Here is a 19770-nt window from a genome sequence, read left to right on the forward strand (position 1 = left end):
AAGGGTCCCTGAGAGGCACGGTTTGGCGCGGCCGAAGGCATCTTTCGGGGCCAGAGCCCAGAGGCGGCCTCGAGGAAGAGCACCCACAAAATGCTTCCCGAGCGGCCGAGCCCTCCCGGGCTCTGGTATCAGCGCAGGGGGTAACAGGAGATACAGCCCAAACTGCGAAGGTTGCCTGACAGGAGTGCAGAGGCATCCCGTGGGATCTGGCGTCCGGTGACGCGCCTTGCCGCGCGGAAGGTTCTGGGAGTTGTAGTTTGACCTTGTTTTCGGCCGGCGCGTCTTAGATCCCAAGGCTCCTACGTTCCTCTGTCGCCGCCCCGGCTTCCTCGAGTCCCGCGTGAGGTCCAGCTTGGGGGCGAGGAGGGCTGAGTGCAGGCCTTTCTAAGCCTGAGTGGCTGGAGGGAGGGCGGCAGGCAGGCCCCCGGGTGGGTGCCAGGCCATCCGGCGAGGGTCGCGCGCGTCCCCAGGCCTCTGGGTGGACAGAACAGTGAGCCTCTGGTCCCGCGGCAGGGTCTCCTGCGCGGCCAGGGGAGGGAGTCGCCATTGGGCCTGGGGGCAGAGGTGAGAATTTCGGAGTAAAGAGGAGCGGAGCCTGCCGGAGAGATGAAAGGAGAAAGGCTGCCCTCCGGCTGGGGCCAGCTCAGGAACAGGTAGCATCCGTACTCTCTGGGAGAGCCCTTTTTTGCAGAGGCGCTACCTGCATTGCCTGCTGGCCCGTAGGGTGCACGGTGATGCATGCCTCGGTTGCCCCCTAAATCAACAGAGCTGACAATTGGACTTTTTAGAATGACTTCCTCTTGTCCTTACAGGAACCCCTAAGGGGGTAGGAAGGAGACTGTTAGACCCATTTGGCAGATGGGAAGTGAGAATTTGAGAAGTCACAGGATTTGTTTAGAATCCTGGAGGTTTCTCCGTAAGACCCATCGCTTTTCTGCGAAAGCCAATATTCTAAATGAAAAACTAGTGTTCAAACAGAATTTAGTCTTCCTTCTTCCAGTGAGCCTGGAATAGAATAAGAGTGAATCATTAAGTGAAACACAGATTGACACAGATTCTTTGATTATTTTGACCATCACTCAGCAGATGACAGATAGAAATATGTATTTAACTTATGCGTCCAGATTCTCATAGCGGAGTTCTATTGGAGTTTAAGGGCAGAGGAAGATAGAAGTAACCTGAGACAAGCGTGGTCATGGCTCTCTTGATCCACAGACGTTGTGAGATTGACCCTTGGTTCTCTGAGTTGAGTCTTCTTAGGTGACAAGTAGCTGCGTATGGCAGTTTCTGGGAGTTCACTGCAAGGCAGAAGTAATCACTATGGTTCCCATCTCCAGTTCTAGGGTCATTTTCTGAGGACTCAGACCTCCCCCACACTGGAAACCCAGAAGAAAATAGTGTGACCACTGTGCTGCTCACCCCTGTACCCCAGGTGGGTCTAGATTCCTTTTCTTTTTTCTTCTTTTTCTTCTTCTCAGAGCATGGATATGGTTTCCAGTATTGTTAGGGAATTGCTCAGCCCTGAGTCCTAGAACACTGTGTTCACCCTGATAAACTGACAAGTGATGAACTTAATGAAAAATGTTCCTCACTTGGGCAGAACTTTCCCTCTTGACATTACTTATTCCCTTCCCACTTAATGCACTTAGTAGCTCTGCAGTAGTGTAATTGGCCTTATGGTGAGAGGCAAATGAAAGTCAGTTGCTCCTGTCTCATGAAGTTTACTGAGGAGGTGAGATGTAGGTAAGTAAAATAGTTCAACAGCAAGAAGAAATATATATTTTTTTAAATGCAAAAATGACTGGTACAGACAATAGGCCACAGAAAGGTTTTTCATCCTCTAGAAGCTATATTTGGTTGGGAGGGGGGAGGACTGGGGCCCCAGCCAGTGCTGCTCAGGGGAGTGTGCCCAGGCCTGCAAATCAAAAGATTGCTGGTTTCATGCTGGTTTCATTCTTGTTCAGGGCACATGTTTGGGTTTCAGGCCAGGTTCCCAACTGGGAGTGTGAGAGAGGCAACTGATTGTGTTTCTCTTGCACATAGATGTTTTTTTCCCTCCCTTCCCCTCTCTCTTAAATAAAAATAAAATATTTTAAAAATATTGGGATAAAAGGTGCACTTTGAAAAACAAGAGAGCAGGGAGTTGGAGAATAGAATACAGGAATATTCCAAGAGAAACTTCTTCAGCAAAAAAAAGTCTCCAAGTGATGAGAGACTTGGGGGTCTTCAAAGGGGTATGCGTGTCACTGTAGAGTGAGTTCGAGTGTGGTGAGGAAAGCTGGGATATGTTGAAGCCAGACAAACCACAGGAAGATCTACTTTGGATCTTATTCCAAAGGCAAATACAGCCCTTAAAATTTTTAGAGGCCCAGCAAGATAAAACATGCCACAACTGACTGGAGAAGGAAAATGGGTCAGAATGCTCTAGGGTCTGGCATAGGACACCGAGTGAATGGCAGACCCTATGGTAAAGGCACGGGAGCTCCTTTTAGCCTCTTTAACCCATAACCACACAGGTGCTGATGCTTCATGCGAAACGCTGGGAGAAAATGCCAGTACTGGTTCTGATATGTGAATCTGTATTTCCCCTTTAGAAGGAAGCAGGGAGAGAAAGTTGTGGCATCGGCTAGACAGTGTCTACTTAGTCTGCTAATGCCCCTCACTGTAGCATATGCACACCGAGCAGTAGCTCCATAAATGAGTTTGATTACTGAGGTTTTCTCAGGGAACTAAAGTCTGAAAGGAACTGCCAGCTCTTCTGTATTGTGAACGTTGTAAAGAAAGAAGACTATAAAGTACAGTTGCCCCTTGAGCAACACAATTTGAATTGCACAAGTCCACTTATATGTCAGTTTTTTTCAATAAGTACTACACATTTATTTTCCTTAGGATTTTAACATTTTCTTTAGCTTACTTATTGTAAGAACATGGTATGTCATATTGGATTGGCTAAAAAGCCTGTTTAGTTTTTTCTGTAAAATAAAAGACACATTTTTTTATTTTCACCGAATAACTCTATTGAATTGTATATATTGAGTATGTTGGCTGTCTCCCTCTATTGGCTTCTAGTGGGTAGAGACCAGGGTTGAAGCTAAATACCTTCCACTGCATAAGACAGCCCCCCAGCAAAGAATTATTTGGCCAAAATGTCAGTAGTACCAAGAAACTTCGCAAACCACTTTCGACACCTTTGATCAGTCACAGTGCCTTCTCTATACACTGCACAAATCCTTTTTTGTTTCAGTTGCATTTTTACCTTTCTTGAAATAATATAGCATAATATGCTGAAAATGTTGCATGTTTTCTTCCATCTTCAATATTAAAATGGCTGCACAAAAAGTCACCAATTTAGATTTTTTTTTTTTAAGTGCACACTGATAGGACAGCTGTCACAATACAATTAAACAAAATTGTTTTCGACTTTTTGGCCAACCCAATACATGGAACAGGAAAAAAATGTGTTAATTGATTGTTTATGTTATTGGTAGGCCTTCTGGTCAGGGGTAGGCTATTGTAGTTAAGTTTTTGTGAAGTCAAAAGTTATAGGTGGATTTTCAACTGTGCAGAGTGGGAGGTTGGCGCCCCTGAACCCCCATGTTGTTCAAGGGACTATAAACTAAAATAAAGAGAGTAGTGATTTCATACTTTCAAATATTAGAATAATAAATTATTTTGAGCAGGAGATTTCAAAGTAGGTAGTTTTTTTACCTTATTATGTGAATTGCTTTACCAGTTTTCTTGAAGACCTGTATCATAAACATTAATATACTGCATATATGCAAAGTTAACCATTATATTTGTACATATATTCAATGGGTCTGTGGCAACAGCGGTGGTTCTAAAAGGGCTAAGACCAGTCCATTTGCTAGCATCCCCTATGTTAATGTGTCTCATTTAAGTCAAAGTTATATAGAAATTTTTTTACAGAATTAGAAAAATTATTAGACATTTCTCTTCTCAACGATAAGCAAACTCAGCTATAGATTCAAATGAGCATTACCTATCCTGCTCCCTCGCCCACATCTTGGTAGACAGTCTAAAGTTTGTGCCTATTGTCTAGATCAGGGTTAGGCTACAGTAAAGATTCCTCCAATGTTTTCAGTATTTGATACACTTCTGTTCCTCTCCACATTTCTGTTCCCATGAGCACTTTTGTTGAACGCCCCATGTGAAAAGTTGTTTCTACTAATTCTTTTTTTTTTAAGATGTTATTTATTTATTTTTAGTGAGAGGAGAAGGGAAGGAGAAAGAGAGGGAGAGAAACATTGATGTGAGAGAGAATCATCAATTGATTGCCTCTCATCCAGGATGGAAACTGCGACCCAGGCATGTGCTTTGACCAGGAATCAAGCCAGCGACCTTTCACTTTGTGGGACAACACCCAACCAACTGAGCCACATCAGTCAGGGCTCTACTAATTCTTGTTCAAGTGTTCCTTCCTTCCTTCAACTATCTCACAAATACTTACAGGGTTCCTGCTGTGTGCCAGGTACTAGGGCTACTTCAGTGAGGAAAAACAGACCTGACTACTTTTATGGAGCTTATCATGCATGGGACAGAGAGATGTTAATCAGAAAGGCCCCTCAATGTGTGCATGATCTGAGACAAGGGAAGGAACGTGCTACTGCACAATCCAGAGAGTCAGGGAAGGCTTCCCTGAGGAGGTAACACCTGCGCTGAGGCCTGGAGTGTGAGTGGGATCTAAAAAGCTGAAGGATGTGCAGCGGGGGAGCAGTCAGGAACAGGAAGCAGCATGTGGAAAAGGGCCAAAAGGAGTACAGCACACACTTCAGGCAGCTGAAAGGTGGCCACCAATTGTATCACAGAGGCTGTAGGAGGAGTATGATGGGGTTGAGGGCAGATGGCGAGGCAGGAGGGAATCAGAGCCATCGGGGCCTCTGTGAGAAATAGCAAGAATACTTTGAGAACTTTTTTAATAATACTGTTTTACAAATAAATCTGTTTCTGTGATGTGTGTAGCAAACATCTTAATGTTTAATATTTATTGGACTGATTTTATTCTCAAAGGAAAATTAGAGAGAGAGATATTTCATATTTCTTGAACCTTTGGATTTTAAAACTATACCATAAGGAAAATACCTCATTCATAATTATATTTTCTTCACTTTCCCATGTCTAAATATGAGGGGGGACCCAAAAAACCCCAGAATTTATTTATAAAAATAGTGTATTTATTCTTACATATTTAAAATTCGGTCACCTTCAAAGTACTCTCCATTGGATGCAATACACCTATCAAGACATTTTTTCCACATCTCAAAACAGTTTTGAACTTGTTGATTTTAATACCTTTTAGTGCTTCTGCCATTTTTTCAGCTCTTCCACATCAGCAAAATGGTTCCCTCTGAGGCCTTTTTCACCTGGGGAAACAAACAGAAATAGTCACTCAGGGGCGAGATCAGGTGAATAGGGAGGGTGGGGCATGGGGGTCATGCTGTTTTTGGTCAAAAACTGCGGAATACCCAGCGTGATGTGGGCAGGTACACTGATAAATCACCCATCATGAAATGGGCAAATGTGTTGAAAGTGTCTTCAAAAAAAAATTCATTGAAGCTGAACGGAGCCTCTGACAACACCACCAGCTGGTACACTGATACAGGTGGTTTCCTAGAACACTCACCTAGCAAGGAAAGCCTGAACTATAAGGGGCCTGACCTCCAGGAGATAATTCTGTTTTTTGGGGGGAGTCCCCCTTATAGTAAGGCTTTCTATAGTTCTGTAATTTAATCTACTGATACATACACTAATAACTTAGTATTGTACCTTCAGATTTTACCTCAAAGGTCCTTTCCTTCCTATTTGCAGGTAACGTGTAGTCCTAACGCGTGGAGGCAAGAAGCTAGTGGCTACAAACACAGCCGTCTCCCTTTATCTACATTTTCATTCTGCAGTTTCAACTACCTGCAGTCAACCATGGTCCAAAAATATTAAATGAAAAATTCCAGAAATAATTCATGAGCTTTAAATTGTGCCCTCTTCTGAGTAGCATGATGAAATCTTGTGCTGTTCTGCTCCATCCTGCCTAGGATGTGAATCATCCCTTTTTCCAGTAGCGCCCTGCTGTTTACACTACCCACCGGTTAGTCACTTAGGAGCTGTCTCGGTATCAAATCGACTATCACAGTATCGCAGTGCTTGTATCACAGTCACCCTTAATTTACTTAATAATGGTCCCAAAGCACAAGAGTATTGATGGTGGCAATTCAGACATGCCAAAGACAAGCTGTTAAGTGCTTCTTTTAAGTGGAAAATATGTGTGTATAGGAAAAAACATAGTATATACAGGATTTTCTACAGTCTGCAGTTTCAGGCATCTGCTGGGGATCTTGAAACATGTCCTGCATGGATAAGGGGTGACTGCTATTCACCAGAGAATCTTAGTATTGGAAAGCCTATTAGAGGTTATTTTGTCTAACCTTCCGGCCCTTCCTTGTCTTCCTTCTATGCTGTCAGTTCGAGTCCTTCCTGGAGGCCTCTGTAAGGAGGTCTGTTGGTGAGCACAGATGTGTTTGGTTTTTCAGGAGTCACTGATGATCAGGGATATGGCCGAGGCTCTCACCCAGTGGGGGCCGCTAAACCCTGCTCAGGGAGATGTGCCTGAGAAGCATAGGAACCTGGTCTTGCTGGGTAAGGATGGCTCCTCATCCCCCTATGAATTTACTCAGTGTGGTAATTTGCTTCCTCAGTGCCTAGGAGCTCTGAGAGTCTTAGATTCAAATAGTCTTAATTCCTGAAAGGCCCAAAATGTGTGATTTCTGTTTTTTGTGTCTGGATGTAGTTTTAACACTCCTAGAGTTAGAAATGAACTCCTTTTTATTACATCTGCCCAGATAGTAGCAGACTTTTTTCCTACTCCCTGACTGGGGATATTGAGATGAAGTTCTAGTGAAAAGACCTCTTAAGAAATAGGTGCTTATTCTTTTAATAGAGAATGGTAAAACAAGTGACTCAATTGTACTGAATTCAAATAGACCTTGTATCAACCTTTCTGCCTTTTTCCTGAGTACTGCTGAGGGAGAAATCCAGAACCTACCCCTCTTTTATACTGTCTTTCCTAACAACCAAAGAGCTAACCCTGGGCTTTTTACCAGGTTTCTTTTTCTTTCCCCATGAACAGGGCTTCCGATTTCTAAGCCTGATGTAATCTCTCAGATGGGGTGTGAGGAGAAGCTGGAAAGAGAAGCCTCAAAAGCCACTAGTCCAGGTAAGTGAGTGTTGGAAACAGGGAACCTAAAACCTAGATGGTCAGTGGGAAAAGCATCTTTGAAATACTTGTGCAGGAGCCTTTCCGGATTTTGCTAGGTCCATGGAAAAGTTGAAGTCCCTTTCTTCCATGCCACACTTACCCTGTGTGGATGATGATCTGCTATAAATTCATAATTGTAGTTTTTAGAAAGTAAATACTTTCCCCTCCTTCAAACTAATTCTTTTTCCCCATATGGTGAAATGAAATCAGCATTTTAATGTATATTAACAATTTTCCTGGATACAAGGCTCTAAACCAGGCTTTTTCATGTATGTTATTTTATCTCTGCAGAATAATGTGACTTTTTGTCTGACAGCAATGACTATAAATTGATCTCTGACTTTTCCCTTGCCGCCTTCTCTCTCTAAGCAGAGGCAGCATAGCATATGGTTAGGAGTGCAACTTTAGACCCAGTCTTCCTAGGTCCAAAGCCAATCTCAGTTACTCACTAGCTCTGTGACCTTTAACAAGTGAATTATCTTCTCTGTGACTCAAATTCCCCAACTATAAATGAGGATAATGATAGCACTTAACCCATATGGTTGTTGTGAGGATCAAATGAAAAAATCCAAGACAAATGCTTAGAACAGTAACTGACTATATGCCAAGCAAATGATTATTGTTGATTAAATCCTGGTAACTTTTTTTAAAAAATGTGGATTTGACCCTGTTGCTTCTGTCAGGCTGAATTACTGTAATAGACTCTTAGCTGATTATACTTTCTTTAGTCTAATCAATTGAGGCAGTGGAATCCTGCTGACTTCCCCACAGTGAATTTCGTACTCTGCCAGTTCTGTATTTCTCTACCCTTTTTTAAGGACTTTCAAAGTCTTCCTGCCTAACCATTTTACCTTCTCTATTCTCCAGCTTGAACCCTTAACACCAGACAGGCAACTGTCTTACTCTCCCTACTAACTGTTCTCCATGCACACTTGGGGCTTTAATTCTTCCAACTCCTTTTACTTGAAAGTCCACTTACCATTAACCTATTTCTGCCTATTTGTTCTTTAAAATCCTAGGTACTTCCCAAATTAGAATATGTAGTTAAGAACATTGGATCATGTTGGTTTATTTTATGTACCATCATGGTTGGTATGGATATTAAAGACTGTTTAAACCTGGAAATAGTGTAAACATTTTTAGCAATGAAGCTTTCCCCTCAAACTCTTACTAGGAAGACTAGGATTTTGGGGGCAGATATTCTGACAGGTTGGGGACCAATGTGAGCACATGGGGATTTGACCTTCCCCTCTCTACATGCTATTCATTTTTTTTTAAACTTGGTTTTGTTTTACTCTTTGCAGTTTGTTGGTTGTGAGACAATCAGAGATGACCAGTTGCTCCTAAATTAGTAAGCTTTGTGATTACTTGAATTTACAGATCTTGACCACTTTGAATGCTAGTTTCTAGAATATGCATCTCATCTGAGGACAGTGGAACCCACAGAGATTTTTGTGTAAGAGGGATAGTTTGGTAATGTTAGTCTGTTAGGGTTGAGTGGGATATTTTGGAATGGGAAAAGACTGGTGAAAGGGGATCAGCCAATGATGGTTCTTCTTGAGACACAAAGTGTTAAGGGTTCAAGTTCGAGAATAGAGAAGGTAAAATGGTTAGGCAGGTAGACTATCAAAGGCCTTAAAAGAAGGTAGAGAAATACAGAACTAGCAGAGTAAGAAACTCACTGTGGGAATTCAGCAGGATTCTGCTGCCTCAATTAGACAAGATTAGACTATAGAAAGTATAATCAGCTGGAAGACTCTTGCACTAATTCAGCCTGACAGAAGCAATTGGGTCAAATCCACATCTTTCAAAGTGTGATGGTGGCCAGTGAGTGGTCTCTGGGAAACCATCTTCCTCTGATCCAGCCCTGTTTTCCCACACTCTGTTTTTTATCACCTGTGCTTAGCTTTATTTTTTTTTATTATTTCTTGTTTCCTACCCACTGGATAGAGGAATAGGGAGTGCCTACTCAACCTCTCCATTTGCAGCTGTACTTCTTTGCCCAGTCATCTTTCTTTCCTTGCATTCTCTCAAGATGGCAAGGCTATTTTCAAGAGCTTTCGAATTCATGTGTTCCCTGTAGCACTTTTGCCTGTTTTATTATTTTCCTACCACAGTAATTATTTCACTCTCAGTGTAGGAAATGATACATGTGCCTTTTTGTTTCTGTTAGACTGGGAGACAACACCAGAAAGCAAGGAGCTAACTCCAGAGCAGGATGTTTCTGAAGAGGAGTCAACTCCTGGTGTGTTAATAGAAAGAGTTACAAAGGAAGATGACAGTGGATGTGAGGATTCTTTAGAGAGTCAGCAGGAAAACCATGAGAAACATTTAATACAAGAAGTTGTCACTCAGAAGAAATCTGGGGAAAGACATTACCAATGTAGTGAATTTGGAAGAAATTTTGGTCGGAGGTCATTACTTGTTCAACAGCAAGGAAAAAAACTACGTAATTGTGATTCGTTTAAAAAGAACCTAAAGCAAAATTCAGATCTCATGAGGCATGAGAGAATTTGTGCAGGAAAGAAACCCTGGAAGTGTAACGAATGTGAGAAAGCCTTTAGTTACTACTCAGCTTTTGTCTTGCATCAGAGAATTCACACAGGAGAAAAACCCTACGAATGTAGTGAGTGTGGTAAAGCCTTTAGCCAGAGCATACACCTTACTCTCCACCAGAGAATTCATACCGGAGAGAAGCCCTACAAATGTCATGAATGTGGGAAAGCCTTTAGTCACCGCTCAGCCCTTATTCGGCATCACATAATTCACACTGGAGAGAAACCCTATGAGTGCAATGAATGTGGGAAGGCCTTTAATCAGAGCTCATACCTCACTCAACATCAGCGAATTCACACTGGAGAGAAACCTTACGAGTGCAATGAATGTGGGAAGGCCTTCAGCCAAAGTACATTTCTTACCCAGCATCAGGTCATTCACACTGGGGAGAAACCCTATAAGTGTAATGAATGTGGGAAAGCTTTTAGTGATCGTTCAGGCCTCATCCAGCACCAGAGAACTCATACTGGGGAGAGACCTTATGAGTGTAGTGAATGTGGGAAAGCCTTTGGCTACTGTTCAGCCCTCACTCAACATCAGAGAACTCACACGGGGGAGAAACCCTATAAATGCAACGATTGTGCCAAAGCCTTCAGTGACCGCTCAGCTCTTATCCGTCATCAGAGGACACACACTGGAGAAAAACCTTACAAGTGTAATGACTGTGGGAAAGCCTTCAGCCAGAGCTCATCTCTCACAAAGCACCAGAAAACTCATACCGGAGAAAAACCTTATAAGTGTAAGGAATGTGGAAAAGCCTTCAGCCAGAGTTCATCCCTTTCTCAACATCAGAAAACTCATGCTGGAGGGAAAACCAAGGAATATGGACAAACCTTTACTGAACATTGAGCCTTTGGTCAGCAAAAGAGAATTCATACTGGATAAAAACTGTAAAATTTTTCCTGGGTGTGAGTAATAATGGAGTACTTATTTCAAGCAACAATTCCTGAGCAGAAAATTTTTTACTGAGATAGCTATTCAGAAGATTACTCGCACCCAGGAAAAAATGAGACATGTGAGTTAGTAAGTTGGAAAGTTCCCATGAAGGTAGCTTCTCCTGAAGCCAGAGAATGCTGGCCTGGCAGTTCGTGCCTGCACTTTATGTCTTTTAGACCTTGCTTATTGAGACATCTACTGAGAATCACGTTAACTCCCAGGGTCAGATCTGTAGCCTAGAAAAAGGGAGTATAGAGGGACCTTTGATGTTTTTGGCCTGTTTTAAGTTAACTGAGTTACCTGATAGTGTGCTTATTTATGAAGATTTACCTTCATTGTATGTAGTTTGTACTTTAGACTTTCTCATACCGTGGTAAAATTTAGTTGTAGGCCTGAACTGTCACTGCATATTAGCTTGTGAAAATTTGAAGTCTTTGAAATACTTGCCTTTCACCATTTTATTCTTGGGTAGAGGCAGATGACATGATATATATATATATATATTTTCTTATTAAAACTTTGAAGGTTATTATTGGAAACATTTTGAATGTTTGTAGTTTGCATGTTTGACCTTATGTGTATGTATGTGTATTTCTTTGAGTTTATCCTGTTTGCTGAGCTTGAATCTGTAGGTTTATGTCTTTTGCCTGATTGGGGACATTTTCAGACATCATTTCTTTTAAAAAAATGTTTTGATTGATTTTAGAGAGAAAGGGAAAGAGAGAAGCATTGGTTGTTGATCCACTTATTTATATATTCATTGGTTGATTCTTGTATGTGCCCTCACTGGAGACTGAACCTGCAGCTTGTTATATTGGGAAGACACTCTAACTAACTGAGCTACTCAGCCAGGGTCAGCCATCATTTCTTTGAATACATTTCCAGCCCCAACTCCCACCCCATGTCTCCTTCCAAGACACTGATACAAATGCTGGGTCTTTGCTTGCAATCCCACAGGTTCCTGAGGCTCTGTTCATTGTCTTTCAGTATATTTTTATCTTAATCCGCTCAGACTGCCATAACAAAATGCCAATGCCTGGGCAGTTCAAACAACAGAATTTTATTTCCCACTGTTATGGAGCCTGGAAGTCCAAGATCCAGGTGTTGACTTTAGTCTCTGGTGATAGATTTCTTCTTGGCTTCTTGCCTGCTGTGTCCTCACATGGCCTTTCCATGATCCATACATGTGGAAAAAGAGAGCATGCTTTTTCTTCCTCTTCTTTAAAGGCCACTCAGATTAGGACCCTAGCCTTATGACCCCATTTAACCTTAATTACCTCCAAAAACTCTTCTTCAAATAGAGTCACATTTGGAAGTAGCATTTTGACATATGAATTTTGTGGGGACACAATTCAGTCCATGGCATTTTCCCCGGCCCTCAAATTTCATGTCCTCACATGCAAAATATGTTCATTTCATCCCAACAGCCCTTGAAGTCTTAACTTATTCCTTCATCAACTCTAAAGCCCACAGTTTCATGTAAATCAGATGTGGGTGAGATTCAAGGTATAATTCATCCTGAGTCAGATTCCTCTTCGGCTGTGAATCTGTGAAGCACATAAGATAAGTTAATTGTTTCCAAACACAATGATGGGACAGGCAGAGAACAGATGTTCCCATTCCAAAAGGAGGACTAGGAAGGAAGGAAGGGGTAATGGGTCCTAAGCAAGTCCAAAACCCAGTGGGACAAATTCCGTCAGATCTTTTTGCATTTTTAAAATACTTGTATTTTCAGAAAAAGGGAAAGGGAGGGAGAAAGAGGAGAGAAACATTGCTTGGTTGCCTCTCACATGCCAGCTGGGTATCTGCCCTGAAACTCAGGCATGGGATAGGTTGCCTCTTGCACACCCCCAACTGGGGACCTGGCCTGAGACCCAGACATGTGCCCTGACCAGGGATTGAATGGCATTCAATCCACTGAGCCACACCAGCCAGGGTAAATTCCATCAGCTCTTGATGCCTTACCTTCCAGACCTACTGAAGCAGGGGCCCCACCTTCACAACCCACTGGTACAGCAGTCCCAACACCAAGGCTCAGCTCGGTAGCCCTGCCCCCCTAAACTTTAGTTTGAGGCCATGTGGCCTGTTGATACTTCAGGGACATTACTCCTGCCTTTGAAACTGAGGAGGCAACCTGATGATCTCTGAATTTATATCTTCTCCCCTTGTCTTGCAGTGTAGGGCATGTTTGTGGTTCTCCTGGGTGGTCCTATAGAACCAAAGAAGTCTGACAGCCTGCCTTCATTTTGTCTAGCATTTTCTGAACATCTAGTCTACTTTACCAGTTGGCCACTCAGATACCAGTTGGCAGTATTTCATCTCAACTTCTGGCTTCTGCTGGCATGGTTGATTGAATCCATGAGTCATGCCAATGATCTCTTTATTAAAAGACTAGTCAGCAACAGCTAAACAAGCTTTCTCATATTTTTCAATATAGGTAGACAGGATTTTTCAAGTCTCCAAGTTCTTTTTCCTTTTTGCTTAACAATTCTTTCTTCAATTCGTCTCTCCTCTGTCACATTTTACTACAAACAGTGAGGAGGACCCAAGCTGCACCTTCAATACTTTGCCTATAAATCTCTGATGAATATCCAGTTTCACTGCTCACAAGTTCTCCCTTCCACAAAACAGTGCAACACAGTCTGGCTAAGTCCGCTGCCACCTTACAACAAAGATCGCCTTTCTTTCTGTTTCCAGTAACATGTCCTCATTTCTGACTGAGACGTCATCAGAATGGCCTTTTACATTTGTATTTCTAGCATGTACCTCAAAACCCCTCCAGCTGCTACCCATCACCCAGTTCCAAAGCTACTTCCACATGTTCAAGTTATTTGTTATAGCAGCACACCAAATCCATCTTAGCAGTACCAAAATCTGTCATAGCTGACTTGGACTGCCATTTCACAGACTGAGAGTCTAAAACAACAGAAACATATTTCTTACAGTAGTGGAGGCTGAAAGTCTGAGATCAAGGTACCAGCTGAGTTGGTTTTGGTAAGAGCTTCTCCTGGCTTACAGTCTCCCTCTTGCTGTGTCCTCACAGCCCTTCCTCAGTACATGTGTGTAAAGAAAGAGGGAGAGTGAGCCTCTTAGAGGATACCAACCCTGTCAGAGTAGGATCCCACAGTTATGACCTCTTTTAACCTTAATTACCTTCTAAGGCCCCATCTCTCAATACCGTCACATTGGGGGGTAGGGCTTCAACCTATGAATTTGAGGGGACACAATTTTCCATAGCAATATTCTCTCTGGCTCAGTATTTTTTGTTGTTCTGTCTCCAAGTTCACTGATTTTTCCCCCCTTTTCTTCCATTTTGCTGGCAAGCCCATCATTGGGTTCTGTTACTATACTTTTCAGTCTCATCTGATTCTCCATTCTGTTTTTTTACTGAGATTTTCTGTTTTTAAATTTGTGGCAAGCATATTGCTAGTTGCTTAGCGAGGGATCTTTACTGTGGCTGCTTCAGTCTAACATCATTCTAACATCTTGGTCATCCCAAGTGTTGGCACTTGTGGACTATCTTATCATTCAAGTTGAGATATTCCTGGTTCTTGGTGTGATGAGTGATTTTCAATTGAAATCTTGACATTTTGGGTATTAGGAGACTCTTTACTGTTTGCATCTTCTGTTTGGACTGGCCTCTGACACTGCTCTAGTGGAGGAAATGTAAGTTGGTGTTGGAAGTCTAGTTTCATCATTGGTGTCTATTTGGGCAGAGATCCTCAATACTGCTGGGCAGGAGTGAGAGTTACAGCTCCTCACTAGGGCTGCGCTGATACCATTCAGCCAGGAGGGGCAGCAGTGCCTCCTTACTTTCCCCGGCATGGCCTCCACTGACACCATGGAGGCCATACTTCCACCCTCACCCTTGGTGAGGGTGGAAGTGTAGGCACCCCACTCGGCCTTTGTTGTTACGGATAGGGCTGAAGTTTTTCCTTATGGCTTTTGGCTGGAGGAGGGTGGTTACTGTCTAAAAATTTTCTGTCTTGAGAGGCTGCTTTGCTAGTCCTTTGGCTCAAAACAGCAGACTTTTCTTGGACCTTTTTTGGTCTATGCCTGTGGCATTTCTGGATTACCAGCTTCCTCAGAACCCATCCTGGGATAGATGAGGCAAAAGGAAAACCCAGGAGACTCAGGGCTATGTCATTCTTCAGATTCCCTTTATCTCCTCCACTTTCCAGAATCTTCTTACATTATTTTATCTGTTGTGTCCAGGGTTTTAGCAATACTTAGAGGAATAGGGAAGAGTGCTCCTCTGCTTTTCCCATGACATACTTCCTTTTGACCCTGAAGTGACATGTCAGCTTGTGTCAGGTGTTGTGGCATACCTAGGTTGTTTGTAACCAGTCAGGATTAAATACCAAAAGGGAATGCTCACTTGTTACCCAGAGAAACTGCCAAGTTGGTAGGTAGAAACTACCAGGCTGCAAGCTTCATTCAGCTTTGAAGAAACTGTAGTTTTTAAATGGTGGAAATGCCAATCTTTAATTGTAGATTACAAATTTGGAAGGAAAGATAGGACTAAGAACATAAACTATGGAGTTAAACATTTTTATTTGTTCCAAGAGCATATGGGAAACACTAGAGAATTGGATTCAGGTTTTTGTTTTCTAAATCACATATTATCTATATTTAAATATCTGCCATTTTTAACTTGATATATAACACAGGACATCAGAGAACCAACAAAATAAAGAATGAAAATAATTGGGATTTGGGATAAATCACTTGACCCTTTTAAATCTGTTTCTCCATTTATAGTTTTTTGAAAGTGTGATGCCTACTTTAGAGTGGCTAGTTTAGGCAGATAATGGGTACAAAGTGATTTGTAAACGATCAAGTGCTATATAACCATTATGTATTGTTTATAGAGTCCTTTATATGACGTGTCCATCATGTATGCTTTATGATGGTATAGTCTAATAAAAATGACTATGGATATAATGGAATGTGTCTTTTTTATCTTTTAAAAATAATTTTTCAAACACCAATTAAATCTGCATCTTTTGAGATGATACTATTTTTTTTAACGTGTTAGTATAGTAAATTATGTTCTTGGATTTTTCTACTTATTTTTTAATTAAATTTGGGATGGCATTGGTTAATAAGGTTATATTTAGACAGGTTTCAAGTGTACATTTCTGTGGTATGTGATCTGTATTTTGCATTGGGTGCCTACTGTCCACAGTCATCATTTTCTGTCACCATGTATTTAGCCCCCTTTACCCTTTACTAGCCGCCTCCACATACCCTTCATGGATTTTCTAATGTTAAAGAATACCTGCATTTCTAGGATTTACCCAATTTAGTGATTTTCTCACCCTGGAAGAGTTTGTGTTCCCTGAATGTTTAGAATTCACCTGAAAAACTGAGGTTATTGTGTGTGTGTGGTATAAGTTTTGATTGGTTTTAGAGGCTCTTCAGATGTCCTATCTTTTGAACAATTTTTTCCTTTTAAATTTTATTTATTGAATTTGAGAGAGAGAGAGAGAGAGAGAGAGAATTTGTTGTTCCACTTATTTATGCAGTCATTGTTTGATTCCTCAATGTGCCCTGACCAGGGATAGAACCTACAACCTTGGCGTATTAGGACAATGCTCTAGCCAACTGGGCTACTTGTCCAGGGTTCTTCTTAAAATTTTTAAGGCTAGGTTTTCCTAAAAATATATATTTTGTATGATTAAGTGTTCAAAATATTTTTATTTTCTTTAAAATCCCCATTTTATCTGTAGCTATGTCGTTTTTGTTCCCAGAATTGCTTGTTCATATTCTTTTTTCTCTCTCTTGATTACAATTACAGAGATTTGTAATTTAAATGAGCTGACTTTTGGGTCTTTTATAATACCAACTTTATTGAAGGATACTTTACATACATAAAATTCACCCATTTAAAGTGTGTGATAAATTTGACAAATGTAATACCTGTTTGACCACCACCATAACTGTGTGTGTGTGTCGTGGGTGTAGTACAGTGTTTTCCTTCCCCCTGCCCCATAAATTTTCTTGGCCTTTTAAAATACACAACTCTTAGTTTCATTGTTTTTTCTATTTTATTTCTTTCTCTTCTAATATTTATTATTTCCTTCCTTCAGGTAACTTTGGACTTAGTTTGTTCTTCTACCTTCTTGAAGTATAAAGTTAGGTTGTTGGTTTGAGATCTTCTTTTTTAATATGGGCATCTGCTACTATGAACTGCCCTGTTAGTACTGCTTTAGCTGCATCCCATAGGTGTCAGTATGTTGTGGTTTTGTTTTCATTTGTCTCAAGATATTTTCTAATTTTTCTTGTGATTTATTCTGTGACCCATTGGTTGTTCAAGAGTGTGTTGTTTGATTTCTACATGTGAATTTTCCAGTTTTCCTTTAGCTACTAATTTTTAGATTCATTCCATTGTGGTTTGAAAAGATACCTAGTGTGATTTCTTTTTTTTTTTTCTCCTGCTCCAGTCAATGAAAGGGAAACTTTATTGAGGCCCCAGGGCCATGAAGTTCAGGCAGAAGGTTGCCATATGAGTCGGTGAGGTGGTGGAGAAGCCTTATTTAACCTTCTCCTTGGGGCACAGGTTTTCACTGTGGCCACACTTCTTGCAGCAGTTGACAGCACCAGGGTATAGGTGGGAGTAACATTTGCACCAGATCATCTTGTCACACTTGCACTTCTGGGCAAGCTGGCAGAGGGAGGGCTCAAATGATGCCACCCTGTAGACAAAGCACCAAGTACAGGGAGGACTGTTCTTGAATGTTGTAGTCTGAGAGAGTGTGGCCATCCTCTAGCTGTTTGCACACAAAAATAAGATGCTGCTAGTCAGGCAGGATGTCTTCCTTGTCTTGGATTTTAGCTTCGACAGTTTCAACAGTGCCACTGGGCTGAACCTCGAGGGTGATGATCTTGCCAGTAAGGGTCTTCACAAAGATCTGCATCTCTTGTCTGCTGAGGAGGCTGCTCCACCATTTTGTTGAAGAGATATTTAGTGTGATTTCAATCTTCTTAAGCTTGTTAAGACTTTTTTTGTGACCTAACATGTGATCCATCCCGGAGAATGTTCCATGTGCACTTGAGAATTTGAATCTCTGAGTTTATCCTTTTTTTTTTTAACACTTTGTCCAGCAACATTAGCAATAACCAGCCAACATTATTATATTCATTTGTGTTTTGTATTGGTCTCAGCTATGATAATAACGTATGAGGTAGAAATGCTGGACATTTCCCTGACTGGTGCCAATGTTGTGGCTGGAAAAGCCTTTGTAATTCTTATTATATTGCAGGATGCACCTCAGCACCATCCATCAGGGAACTTAAAAAAGAATTATTATTTACAAATCCTGGAGGGTACATGGCACAGACAAGGGCCACATAGTAAATTCAAGGGTAGAGAGGAAGAGTGTGGACCTGGAGCTCTGCCTTTATACAGGGCCAAGGGTGGGGTGCCTAGGGTTTCACAGCTTCACTTGTTATTGGCAAATTTAAAACATAAGAGCCAGAATTAGGGTGTGGGAAGGGGCAACAAGGGTCACTGAAACAGTCAGTTATCTAGGTTACCCAGGGTTCTCTAAAAGGGGACTCTATGGTTGTGGTGGCCTGGCTCTTTGTCTGCGTAGCTGGCTATGTGTTTATTAGAGATGGATGCCTTGGTGATCAAAAGCCTAATGTCAGGCACTACATTATGATCAAAAAGCTTAATGTTGGGCACTTACACTACAGCTAGTTTTCAAAAAATGTTTCATCTAGCTCTATGCTTCTATAAAAGGTTGATTAGAAGAATCTGATGCAGACATTTTGTGTATCTCTATTGCCAGACATTCTGTGGACTCTTAATGTTCTCTTTATTACTGGAGATAGTCATCAGCATCTTTAAATCTAATCAGATTAGGCAGCCAATTAGAACTCAAGGAACCAACTCAGAAAACTGACCCTTAAAATTCTGTTCTTCTAGAACTGCTCTTGGTACCAAACTCTGTATTAGTCAGGGTTTTCCAGAGAGAAGTAGAACCCACAGGACTTAGATTTTTGTTGACCAATGTCTTTATTTTTGCCCCAGTTGATTTTCATTGGGTATAAAGGGCTATGGCACCTGTTATTTTTCTCTCAGCCCTTTAAGGATATATTTCTACTTTTACCTAGCTGAGTTTTTCCATAACTTCATGATGATGAGTTGTGAGCCTAAATATTTCCACTCTTACTATGAAAGACCCGTGTTGTGGGTATTTCTCCAAAGAAGAATTGAATAAATTCATGTTTGGAACTAAGATTTCCTGGACCACACAGGAAATATTACTTCAAATGCCAAACCCTCCTGGGGACAGGTGTATGATTATTATTTACTAGGGGAAAATCACCCCAGCTCCAGCTTTTGTCATAAAGTATGCGGAGTGCAAGACATATAAGTGTCCCTATGTGCTCCCACTTTTGGTGATTAGAGTTATTTTCTACCTCCTATTTCACTGAGGGTCTGGTCTTCATCATGCATGGTGTCCTAGATCTACATCACCAGCACTCTGTTCCAGTCACGTCAAGTCTTCTGGCTTGAAGTGGCTTTTGAATCCCAAAGTCCCAGGTTGTTATGATTGGCATGCAAAGTAGGAAATTTCTGGTTTTGTTTGTCTTAGAAATGCAGCATTTTATCAACCCAGTTGTTTTCACAATGAAACCATTGCTGCCACAATTATTGCTATAACTACAAGAGAGAAGAGGGAGGGCCATTCTTCCCTCCCTCCCTTCCTTCTCCTTCTACCAAATTTCCTTTGTCTATCTATGTTATCTTTAGTTTCTAAAGTATTTAGAAACTAAATTTCTGACATCATTACATTTCATTTGTAATGTCATATCTTATAAGAATATGTATCAGCATAGATCTTTTATGAGTAAGTACATGCTCCAACTTACTCAACACAAGAAATCTAAGAGTTCTACAGTAATATTATCTAACATATGCTTAGTTTTAATTTATCTGCAGTGATCCCTAAGTGTTATTTCCAGTTCCACTGTCCAATTTCCAATCAGTGGTTACACAT

At 41.3% G+C, this 19770-nt stretch overlaps 1 protein-coding gene and 1 pseudogene across 1 annotated transcript; one reads left to right on the forward strand and one right to left on the reverse strand.

Annotated features, from left to right (window-relative positions):
- Positions 1-271: 271 nt before the first annotated feature.
- On the forward strand, positions 272-11005 carry ZNF892 (zinc finger protein 892). The gene is made up of 5 exons (XM_054586545.1): positions 272-340; positions 1338-1432; positions 6543-6648; positions 7139-7225; positions 9441-11005. Exons 3-5 carry the CDS (start codon positions 6552-6554, stop codon positions 10670-10672), a joined length of 1416 nt encoding a protein of 471 aa, XP_054442520.1. The 5' UTR covers positions 272-340; positions 1338-1432; positions 6543-6551; the 3' UTR covers positions 10673-11005.
- A 6289-nt stretch (positions 11006-17294) lies between these two features.
- Positions 17295-17679, reverse strand: LOC129080280 (ubiquitin-60S ribosomal protein L40-like; annotated as a pseudogene).
- Positions 17680-19770: the final 2091 nt, after the last annotated feature.

This window comes from Pteronotus mesoamericanus, unplaced genomic scaffold (assembly GCF_021234165.1).
Source record: "Pteronotus mesoamericanus isolate MK-2021 breed Mesoamerican mustached bat unplaced genomic scaffold, CSHL_Meso_final contig_121, whole genome shotgun sequence".
Lineage (NCBI taxonomy): Eukaryota > Metazoa > Chordata > Mammalia > Chiroptera > Mormoopidae > Pteronotus > Pteronotus mesoamericanus.